We start from the raw sequence: 12,169 nt of genomic DNA on the forward strand, positions 1-12,169 counted from the left end.
TTACCAGTAAACAGACCAAATTTTGAGAGCAATACCAGTGGGCCCACTTCCCGTAGAAGTGCTAACTGTGGAAGCATACAAATGCCTTCAACTAACATTCTGAAGTGCTACAGTTTATTTTTATTTTTTACTTGGTTGCTCATTTTAACCTTAATAGCTGCTTTGGACCATTATGTCTGAAGGCAAGTTCTGGAGAATGTTATTTAATTACTGTACCTCTTTTGTTAACACTTTTGTGGTCCCAGTAATTATGTACCACAAAAGTACTTTTATTTTTTATAGTAGTATGGACACACTTTAAAAACCTTCATGCTATCTTGTTCAAAAGCCAATATATATTGTGTATACAGGAGAATATACCTTAAAGGTTGACATCCAATGTTTTACAGGCCAGCTTTAACCCATGTGGCTGAATTTTTTTTCCTACCACTTCTTCAAATCTGTGCCAAAAGATCCCTAGTTCTCCAGCACAAGCTGAGGGAGAGGAGCATGTGGGAAGATGCAGGGTGGAGAGAACAAATTAGGCATAGCTGTAATCAGACTTTTACAATATAACAAAACAGAATTTCAGATCAAATAGTTAATAACTTACATTTCCAACCTTCAATAGAAAGCCAATAAACATTTGGCACAACTAAGTGTAGGGAAGTGCATTTCCAGCACACTCAATTCATTTTTAAAATGCCCTTGGCTTCCTGAAACTTTCTAAAAGCTTCCATAAGAAGACAATGTTTTTACACTATGTCTTGAAACAACAAAATGCCAATAATGTTGCCATTTAAGCAAGGCAATTAAAACAAAAGAGCACCGACTTTGAAAACAGGTATTTTAAACCAATTATTTTACTCCTCTCAAAAACTCCTCATCTTTGCCTTTGTGTTCTAAAGTGCGGATTTTGCTTTATAAGAACCGGAGATTAGTTCAACAAGAGGGAGAAAGCCCCTCTGAACCCTACGAATACAAAGCTGCTAAATGCACATTCAGAGTAGAACTGTGGCAATGCTCAAAACAGGAACATTTGCAGAACTTTCACATATAGCACTGTCAGAGACTCTAATTTCTATCAATGCCTTGAGGAAAAAAAACTTTATAGAAGTTCAATCCAGATATACCTACAAACAAGCAAGCTCGCCAGTTATGTTTTACTAAGACCTGCAATTCAATTTAGTTCAGCACATGGAACCAAACAGAAAAGCATTGCAAGCCACTCTTTAGAGTTTGCACTCTTTCCACAGATATATTAAGGGATGTAAGCTTCACATATCTATTGTGTGTAAAATCCAGAAAACAACTTTGATGACATATGACAAAATGTTTTTTATGCTGACAACATTAGGAATTCTGATATTATGTTACAGAGAGGATGGGATAAGTGCTTTAGAAGCAAGGCAATAGCATTGTATTGCTACTTATTTTTATTGGAATTTCCCGGCACTGCAGAGATAATTTCAGTCACCAGAGGTAGGTGATGCTTCTAAGCACTTGAGATCTAGTGCTTCTGGAGACCACAAAAGATACACTAATAGATCAAGACTCAACAACAGTCTTACTTTACAATTCATCTTCAATGTCAACTGCCTTACAGTTTTCAAATTGTTCAATAAATTGAAGAATGCTTTAATGGAATCTAAAGATAAATTATTTTGACAGCATTATCTATCAGCTTATGGATACCAACTTGACCCCTTCCTAACACAATGCTCCTACAAGGAGCAAGTATATTCACCTTGAATTAAGAAGTTTTCTATTCTTTAAAAATGTATTTTTTATGTTTAAAGATAGCATGTTTTCCATCAGTTATTCTACCTCTTACTCTTCTATCAGTAGCATTACTGAACTGTGTTATAACAGATGAAAATACAATAACCAAATACTTACTCTTCAAAACCTCACGTGATTTTGTTCATTTCATCAAAGAAATTCAATATTACATTCTTAAGTTACAAAGAGAGAGAGAGGGAGAGGGAGAGGGAGAGATCTAATGTCCAAACAATATTCCCTAAATTTTTGGTATATTCCAACAATTGTTGGAATGTTTTCTAGGTAGCCCCATTAGCATGGCCACTTTTTAAACTATTCACTTTATTTCCAGAGGGCAGGGGGACGCTGTTGGAGGTTTTTCAATATCCCACAAGAGAGTATGTACAACCCAATTCTGCTACATGAAAAACTGAGGATCAAAAGTCATAAAAACCATGTACACAATAGGCATCTGGCAGCATTTTCAGACAACTTTTTAAATTTATTCTGACATGCTATAAAGGAATAAATTACACTGTTAAATGAATTTGCCAGCAGTAAGAATATCTTTTAGCTGGATTAAGGTGAGAAGGACAGCCTAAGGCAGTAACCAGTAACCCATGTGAACACCACACGCTGAGGGGCTGCCTAACAAGAGTAAATCTGATCATATCCACTTCACAAGAACTTGAAAGAAAAATCCTCCTTTTCAAACTCTCCATATACTTCCAATTTAAATCTATAAAAGCTAGTTTTGCAAATCAGTCCAGCCAATGTGAGACAACGGCAAGACTTTGTGAGTTGCTGTGATGACTCCAAAAAGATGCCTTTATTTTTATTCAGTCTCTTGTTACAGTGGGCTGGGTATCAATGCAACAGATTATAAAAATGTAAGAGTGCCCCTCCCCATCAAGAAAAAAAATACAAAATTTATTTTAAAAACAAAAGTGAGGAAGAGTTACAACACTAGATCTAAAATGATTAAGAAATAGGACTTTTGCTTTAACAAATGGCCTTGTAGTTGCCTGTTTTAAAAAATGGCGGTGTCTAATTTAGATTGCAAATTATCAAGGCAAATTAAAAAAATCTCATTTCCTTACAGAAACAGTTTAGTTTTTAATGAATTTGTAAACAAAAAAGCTCCCGTTTCAAAATAAAAACAAAATCCCAGATTGTATAGATGTTTACAGTGATTACATTTATCTAAGCAACTTACATACAGTTTCGTTGTAAGATGTTAACTAAATTTGTGACAAATATGCTTTCTCCTTTTATAACAAGAACATTATAGAGTTAATGCAGAGTCCTAAAGATAATCTAGTAGTCGCTAAGTTTCTCTTAAGTCTTCACTTTAGATGCTGTTACTTCTAGCACAGGTAAGCAGGCAGAGTCTTTCATATGCTTAAAAACTGGAATCTTTGGTTACTACCGTGTCAACTGGCTTGTTATGTCATTCAGACACCAGCAATTATAAGAATGTTTTAAGTGTACAACTTTCAAAACCAGGGAGGAATACCCAGAAAGAGTGCACAATTGTGAGCATGTACAATTATCACAACTGTTCCTGAAGACTTGTTCATGCCGTTCTTCCAAAACAATGAGATCTTGTAAGCAGTGTAGTTCAAAGTAAAAAGGTTACAAAAATTGGCATATGCACAATTCTTTCCACCACTTTGTGTCAACCATTCAGTTAACTTTTCCACTTGAAAAAATGCAATAGAAAACTGGACACCATGTTCAACTATCTCAGCAATATTCACAATTACAGCTGCTACAACTCAAAGGTGCAGCATCAACAGCACTGCCCAGAGCCAGTTTATATTGAAATTAAGTTCTTTACATCAAGTAGATGGCTGCTCACAACCACTGGCAAGTGTGTTTATGAACTAAAAATTCCTAGGATTTGGGGAGTGATACATCCTGCTCCATTCTGCTCTGCTTCATCTGTTGTCGTCTTCATGCTCAAAAACCTGGAAAGCAAACACAACACTTTGATATTAGGAAATAAAACAAGCTGTTTTTGTGGGATACTTTAAACCAAGAGTTATGGTCTTCTTTAAGGAAAAGGCTGTATTTAGTTGAGTTTATATTTTCAGATGCACTTCCCCAGATGTTCTCTTTGCGTATCATGAGAAAGACATGCAAGAACCCATTTTTTTCTTGCCCATTCACCAATGGCCTCAAGTTTTAATGACAGATCAACGCTCATAATCCCGGATCAAATGTAATTAATGAAATATTTATCATTCATGTTAGGGCTGGCAACAGTTAAATAATTTGTTGACCACCACCTATCTTTCACCCAATCACATTTAAAAGATATGGCATATCATCAATTTCAATTTCAAAACTGCTAATGTAGGAACACAAACTAAATTGTTTCCTATTATGTTGCTATAAAACTGACCAACTAAAATTTTACTTAATTTTGCCTATTAACATTGGTCTCAAATTAATTAAAGCTTGCAGCCCTTATTCATGAATGTATAGGAACAGAAAGCAGAATCAGGCAGTTATATTGCTAACAGTACTATACCACTTAGATGTTTACTCTTTGAAACCTGTTATAGCTTATTTGATGTGATCATAGCATTGTATAACATGGTAGAATTATTTCCTATGTTCTTAGAGGTGTCAACATGTAGCTGCTCTTGCATAGCACCAGAAATGTCAAGATTCAAAATGTGGATCCAAGAAAGGGACCCAAGGCCTGAATCCGTAAGGACAGATATGCATTTAATCAGACAGATCTCAAGTAAAGTATGAGTAAAACAAATGATCAACAAACCAACCAATGATAGATCCATAACAGAGCAACAACACCTTGTTTTTTTCTGCTATACATACAAATATCTAGCCATTTCTAATAGAATTCATCCTGCAAGATGAGGCAAATGAATTATTTTCTGAATGAAAAGGAATGTACCTTACATTAGCAAATCATAGCACTATTCATCTATAGAAATCTCTCTGAGCACAACAAATCTAACATTTTATTGGAGTGATTCTTCAGTCATTTGGGCTTATGCATGTCTCAAATTGCAAAACCACTGAGATAGTCAACAGTATAGACTGCATTATCCTTAGCCTAAACAGTAAAAATCAGAGACATATCGTTGTTACAATGATGAATATTACTCTTTCAAAAGGGAAAATGAAAAGCTGCTACTGCACCTGTTCCAAGCTACAATGTTAAAGCAAGTATCTAAGGATATAAATTCATAATTCATTTACTGAAAATTAAGATTACTTAAATGTTTTTCAAGTCCTTGTGGAGTTTCTGTAAAGGAACATATCCAATCTAGAAACATTAAAGTAAGTCCCCCAAGAACCACAGGCAGACAAAAAAAAAAAAAACAAACCAAAAAAACCCCCACTTCAGGTGTAATTGATAACTATGAGGTTATTCTACTCTGTAGCAGGTGTGGGCAAAGTACAGCTTTTGAGTGACGCCCAGAAGATTCCCGCTTCAAGGTGAGAAAAAGGCAAACAGCATCATCAGATTGGGGGGTGGGCTCTGTCACTCAACAGCTATTTTCCCACCACTACACCTTTTCTCTCGGGCACAAATCAACCCTCCCCATTCCAAAAGTGACACTTATACAACTACCCATTTCTAAAATGGGTTCTTCTTGACAAAAAAACAAGCCCAGGCTTGAAGAAATGTGGCCCAAAGCCAATGGATAGGAGTGGTGGTGGGATACTGTAAGGGGAGGTAAGAGCCCTCACCACCAAGAGAGGGAAGGCAGAGGGAACATAAAGATAACCAACATGAATGATTCCAATCTACTGCAAACTGGCTGACAGTTACAAAAGGAATAAATTCCAGAAGTAAACAGAAAATAAAATGTGGAAGAAATCTCACAATCCCCAGGCATGAGCACCACTTGGCCTTATTGGGAACTGAGATTGCAAGGGAGATGCTTTATGGCAAATTAAATCTGAAAAAAAAAACAACAGTTAATTCCTTCCCTTCTAATCAGGGTTGGAAAAACAGGTTTAAAACAGCATTTTCTTTTTTGTTTAAACCAGTTTGTATTTTCTTTGGTTTTATACTAGTTAGAATGGGCCCTTCTTATTCATGGGTTTTAAATGCATAGTTTTGATTATTTGCAATTTTGTACCTCCTCAAGTCGGGGCTGCTGTTAGAACATCCATATGGCAGCCTCATCCTCAGAAGATGGGGGAAGGCGAGGGACCACTGCCCATGCCATTCCTGGCTTCCGAAGATGGGGCTGCTGTGTGAATATTCGCATAGCAACCTCACCTCCAAGCGGTGAGTAGGGCGGCTGTTTGGGAGCTGGGGTTGTCACACGTGTCTCCTTTACTGGGTGAAACAGACACACATGGCAGACAGGAGGAGGAGCAGGCCTTGTGGATCACGGGGTATTTCTGATCTTGTATCACTGTTCTTTTTTAAGCTGTCCATTTTGCTTCATAATAAATAACAAATGTGATCTGCATTTCCTTTTAAATATTCAGCTAGATAAGTGTCTCATGACATAAGACATGTCATACAAGGGCAACATGGAACCTAGGAACACAAGCTGAACACTTCCCTGAGAAACAGTCTAGACTGTTTCACTATACCTGCACTGTTCAGACAAAATTTGCTCTGGGAAACATCATTAATACATCAATACAGCCATGAATTGTAATACTTTACTTTCTGTCATTCTGACTGCTTGGTGTAACATGAGACTTGTTAAAGCTGGATTTTTTAAAAAGCTACTTAAGAGCAGAAAGGCATTTCATAATTTTAATTAATTTAATATTTATTTACGCCATTTCTATTCCGCCTTTACACAAAGGCAACTATTTGATGCCATAAAAACAAAGTACAGTCAAAATAAACCATTAAAATATAATTATAAAGTACAATTAAACTTAAAAACATTTAAAACAATACCATCACAATTAATCCACAAATGTAGTCTGAGCAGTTCCAGTAGTCCTTGCACATCATTTCATATCTATTTATTGCATGTTCTCCAAAGGCTTGGTCACAAAGCCAAGTTTTCACTCTCTTATGGAAGGTCAGGAGGGAGGGAGCTGATCTAATATTCCTGGGGAGGGAATGCCACAGCCAGGGGACCACCAATGAGAAGGCTCCATCTCTTGTCCCCACCAGTCACACCTGAGAAGGAGGCAGCACCGACAGCAGGGCCTCCCCAGATGATCTTGAACTCCGAGATGGTTCATAGAGGGAAAGACGTTTGGATAGGTAAGCTAGGCCAGAACCGTTTAGGGCTTTGGAGGCTAAAGCCAGCATTTTGAATTGTTTTCAGAAGCAGACTGGCAGCCAGTGGAGCTGACGAAACAGGGGGTTGCATATTAATATTGTCTTAGATGGGTTGATTATGAGTTCTGAAAAAATGCATACTAACTTGGCATTTTCTAATTGCAGACTTAATATTAGTTACCAAGGTGCACACAAGCATTTAATATCTGCACTGCAGTTTTATTATGATCACTCACGAGTGGAAAAACTGCTCACGTGCAAGCCCTATGGTACTGAACTACTGAACGGAAAGGCTATACTTAAGTAATAAGTAATAGACTGTGCATTATTAATAAAGTTTAAATTATCAGTATAACCTTAAAGGCACCAGATCCCATCTGATCTTGGAAACTAAGTAGGATCAGTCCTGATTAGTACTTGGATGGGAGACTGCCAACAAGTGTAAGCTACTGTAGGCTATATTTCAGAGGAGGGAACTGGGAAAACCAACTCTGAGTATTCCTTGCCTAACACAATCCTATGAAAATCATGAGGTCGCCATAAGCCAACAGGCATCTTGGAGGTACATATACACATAATATTTTTAATTATCAACTGGTCCATTCAGTATATTTTAATTTTAAAAAAAATGTTGCCCCTTCATTGTCACATAATTAAGTTTACTGAAATTAAAAACAGAACAAACCCCTAAACACTAAAGTTCAAAACATATGCAAACACTACAACTGAGTTTAGTCTTGAATGGGAAACACTGAGATCTAAAATGTTACATCAATATCTATTTCTCACCAGAATTCTTCATTTTAAAGATGTTGTGTTTTCCACAAAGTTCTGTGAGCTGCCTCTCCAAGAACAGAGGCCGAGTGAAGTAAAGTACCTCAACATTTTGTGATCATTACACACATACAGCCACACTACACAAATCGCGTGATTAACCTACGTGAACCAACTTTTCGTTATAAGCACAGCTTACATGAACACCCTTACCTTTTCCAAAAATGAAAACCACATGAATACAAAGATAAGTCAGTATGTCTATCTAGAAGGAATCTAGAGTCCTGTTGTGCTTTAGGTTTCTTACGGAATCCTGCATGGCTCATTTTCAATTTTCAGTCAAGCTATTCTTAAATATCTCTTCTGAATGAAAAGGTCTAGACCTTGTAAATGAAAAGGTCTAGATGTAGATGATCAGAAACTCATCTGAGAACTAAAAATAGTTGGAAGGCAATTGCTATTTGCATTCTCTTGAATAAAAGTAGAAACCTCTGCACAACTAGAAAGTCTGCTAAAGCAGAACTTCCACTCATGGTGATGCTTCTACTCATATTCAAGAAAATGCCCTGTTAAAGTTCCCCATCACCATGCGAAGATGGGAGTTTGAGAAGGCATGAAAGGTAGGGAAAAGCTTGCACTCTGTCAATCCACAGGAAGAACCCCTCTGGGGCTACAGCCAGGTTGTGCTTTAGCTGGGCCAAGTTGTCTCAAAGAAGTGAAATATTTTTTAGACATTTTAACTGCACAGGACTGCACAAATATACTATATATTAACATAGTGTCTTACTTACTAGTCATAACTGGATGAACTAACATTCTAGAAATTGGTCCTTCCCTATATTAATCTATTTTAAAAGTTTATTACCTATTTCTAAATTATACTACATGCACTACCAAAATAGGCTCTAAAAAGCTAAACACTGTATCTAGGATCTTGTATCTAGGATACTGATGTCCTTGTAGACAAAAGTCTGTTTGGAAAACCAGGCATGCATGTTTCCATGGCTATAATGTCTAACTACCTTGAGACTGTTACAGTGTACTTAGCCGAACTAAATAGCAAAAAAACAAACAAAAAAAAAAACAACTAGATGTCAAGTGACATCTAAACAAGTGCTTTGTTATAACTGGTGGATTCAACTCCCATGTTAATTAGGACATCAGAGAGACGTTTTCAAAAAAACAATTAGCACTCATAAGTATTGTCATTGTTGTTTGTTATTGTTTCTTGCCAGCCTCTCCCCAGGAACAGAAGCAGGGAACTGCAACACTTAAAATCAGAAAAAAAACACAACTCCATACATATTAAAACAGTTGCTGTATAATTATAACTTAAAAATCATACTTTAAAAATCACTTGAATAGGCCTGTTTGGGGAAAAAACAGGTCTTTATTGCTGCATATTCAGTTGTCAAATCTCTTCCAACAGGTCACTTTTATGGCAAAAATACAGTTAACCTAAGTTCTTCACCGTCACTGAGTATCAAGGAGCAGAATTGTCGCATCTGCCTATGCAATGTAGTATTTAGAAAAGTGCATGTAAGTGTGAATCCTGTAATGGTGGGTTCATTCAATAATATTAAGTCAAATAAAAAGAACTACCAGTATTAGGTATTTGTTAAGTCTTCTCTTTCCAATTTATATTATCATGAAAGTGAGCAAGATAGATACATTTTTTAAAATTAAGTGTCGAGAATTTGAATAGTTGACATATAGCCATGAAGGTATGGTTGGGTTGAGAAAACAAATCTTCATTATGCATGCTTAGAAAGCCTGTGATACTTTTTGAAATGTATCTGCAAATTAAAGTATAGTTAGTACTAGCTGTGCCGGGCCACACATTGCTGTGGCGAAGTATGGTGGTATGGGAAATAAAGTATTGAGGAATTGGTGGTAGTTGAGGTAAAGAGTAAAGGTTTTCCCCTGACGTTAAGTCCAGTCGTGTCTGACTCTGGGGGTTGGTGCTCATCTCCATTTCTAAGCCGAAGAGCTGGCGTTGTCTGTAGACTCCTCCAAGGTCATGTGGGATGACTGCATGGAGCGCCGTTACCTTCCCGCCGGAGCAGTACCTATTCATCTACTCTCATTTGCATGTTTTCGAACTTCTGGGTTGGCAGAAGCTGGGGCTAACAGTGGGGGCTCTCTCCGCTCCCCCAATTCAAACCTGTAGCCTTTCGGTCCAGAAGTTCAGCAGCTCAGCACTTTAACACGCTGCGCAATCGGAATATTATTTCCTAAAGGTTGTGAATATACAATATTTCTGATTGTTTTTGTCTGTTGGAGGCAAGTATGAATGCTGCAATTAGGGAAAATGATTAGCATGTAATGGCCTTGCAGCTTTAAAGCCTGGCTGTTTCCTCCCTGAGTGGTTTTTTTTTGTTGGGAAGTGTTAGCTGGCCCTGATTGTTTCCCGTCTGGAATTCCTTTGTTTTCAGAGTGGTGTTGTTTGCGATATTTTATGTGCTTCTACTGTCTGTGGCCCTCAGAAAACAAAGGATTTGCCAGACTTTGGTGATGGGAATACTTTGTTGGGAGGTGTTAGCTGGCCCTGATTGTTTCCTGTGTGGAATTCCCCTGTTTTCAGAGTGTTGCTCTTTATTTAGTGTTCTGATTTTAGAGATTGTATTGTTCTGTTTTATTATACCACAGTAATTTTTATATATTCTGATTTTAGTGTTTTTGAATACTTGGAGCCAGATTGTATTCATTTTCACAGTTCACAGCAACATAATAATAATAATAATAATAATAATAATAATAATAATAATAATGACTTTGGTAATACACACTGCTTCACTCCCTTCTCAGCTTCCTTTCTGGAAGAATCGTTTCTTGGGAGACGTTAGCTGGCCCTGATTGTTTCCTTTGTGGAATTTCCAATTTCCCTGCTTTCAGAGTGTTGTTCTTTATTTACTGTCCTGGTTTTAGAGATTATATTGTTCTGTATTATTCTATCACAGTAATTATTTCATTTTACAGCAGAATCTCACTTATCCAACATTCGCTTAGCCAATGTTCTGGATTATCCAACGCAGTCTGCCTTTTAGTAGTCAATGTTTTTGTAGTCAGTGTTTTAAATTCATTGTGATATTTTGGTGGTAAATTTGTAAATACAGTAATTACTACATAGCATTACTGCGCATAGAACTACTTTTTCTGTCAAATTTGTTGTATAACATGATGTTTTGGTGCTTAATTTGTATAATGATTACCTAATTTGATGTTTAATCGGCTTTTCCTGAATCCCTTCTTATTATCCAACATATTCACTTATCCAACGTTCTGCCGGCCTGTTTATGTTGGATAAGTGACTCTACTGTATATTGATAATGTTATATTATCTGCTGAGAACTGGATTATATGAGGCCCCTTCTACACAGCTGGATAAAATGCACACTGAAGTGGATTATATGGCAGTGTGGGGTCAAGATAATCCAGTTCTAAGCAGATAATATAAGATTATAAATGGGTTATATAGCTGTGTGGAAGGGCCTTGAGTCTACACTGTCATATAATCCAGTTAAAATCTGATAATCTGTAGAAGAGGCCTAAGTGAGGCGTAACTGTGCCTGTCCCCTGGGCTGAGTAGGTTGCTAGGAGACGAAGTGGGCAGAGCTTAGCCTTCTAACTGGCAGCAATTGGATAAAAACTATTATTCCTCTCCCTGTAATTAGAACTTTATTTTTCTTTTCTTTTTGTTGTATCAACCTAGAGCCGTGGATGATGGGTTGTGTTGTCAAATTTCGAGGTTGGGGGGGCCTGTAGTTTTGTTGTTTTGTCCGCTGCCCTGATTCTCACTTTTACTCCATTAAAATTAGGAATTTCTACCATTGGGCTCTGGAAAACATCCATGTCTTTTGCTTCCATAGAAAAAAATAATTCTGGATGTTCTTCTGCCCAGTAAGGAAGAAAGGCCACCAAGTTATCCATCTGGTTTTGTAAAACATAAAACTCATATTCCATTACATATACTGTTGCTAGCAATGTTTTAACAATGCTTATTTTACCTGACAGGGTAAAACATGATCTTAACAACTAAAACTAAAACATCTAAACTGTACCCTCACAAATAGTCTAGCTGAATTAACACATTTTAAAAAATCTAATTCAATCATAACAATTATCTACAATGTACATTTTATTGTCTAATGTGTGTTTCTTGCAAAACTGGATACAAGCAGATGATATAAAATTGCAGACATGAAACAAAAAGTTATGTCTAAACTGGGCCCCTGATACAAAAACAATGAAAGCCTTCTTGCATACTGCTTAAACATCACACTGGACTATATCCATTGAAAAATATAGCCGATGACTGCTGTAGAGACCTGGGAGCTGTTAAAAGATCTATGAGGAAGTTTACAGAATAACTAGTTTGCTCGATGAAGCTGCTGTGCTTCAAAATAAAGAATG

At 36.9% G+C, this 12,169-nt stretch overlaps 1 protein-coding gene across 3 annotated transcripts in view; it reads right to left on the reverse strand.

The window, feature by feature from the left end:
- Positions 1 to 2,221: 2,221 nt before the first annotated feature.
- csnk1a1 (casein kinase 1 alpha 1) overlaps positions 2,222 to 12,169 on the reverse strand; it is a 58,059-nt gene continuing 48,111 nt past the window's right edge. For all 3 annotated transcript variants that reach the window (XM_008104665.3, XM_003217338.4, XM_008104666.3), the window contains one exon: positions 2,222 to 3,710. In XM_008104665.3, the coding sequence (XP_008102872.1) occupies positions 3,703 to 3,710 (8 nt within the window). In that variant the 3' untranslated portion in view covers positions 2,222 to 3,702. The remainder of the gene's footprint in view (positions 3,711 to 12,169) is intronic.

The sequence above is a fragment of the Anolis carolinensis genome, chromosome 2, assembly GCF_035594765.1.
Source record: "Anolis carolinensis isolate JA03-04 chromosome 2, rAnoCar3.1.pri, whole genome shotgun sequence".
Classification (NCBI taxonomy): domain Eukaryota; kingdom Metazoa; phylum Chordata; class Lepidosauria; order Squamata; family Dactyloidae; genus Anolis; species Anolis carolinensis.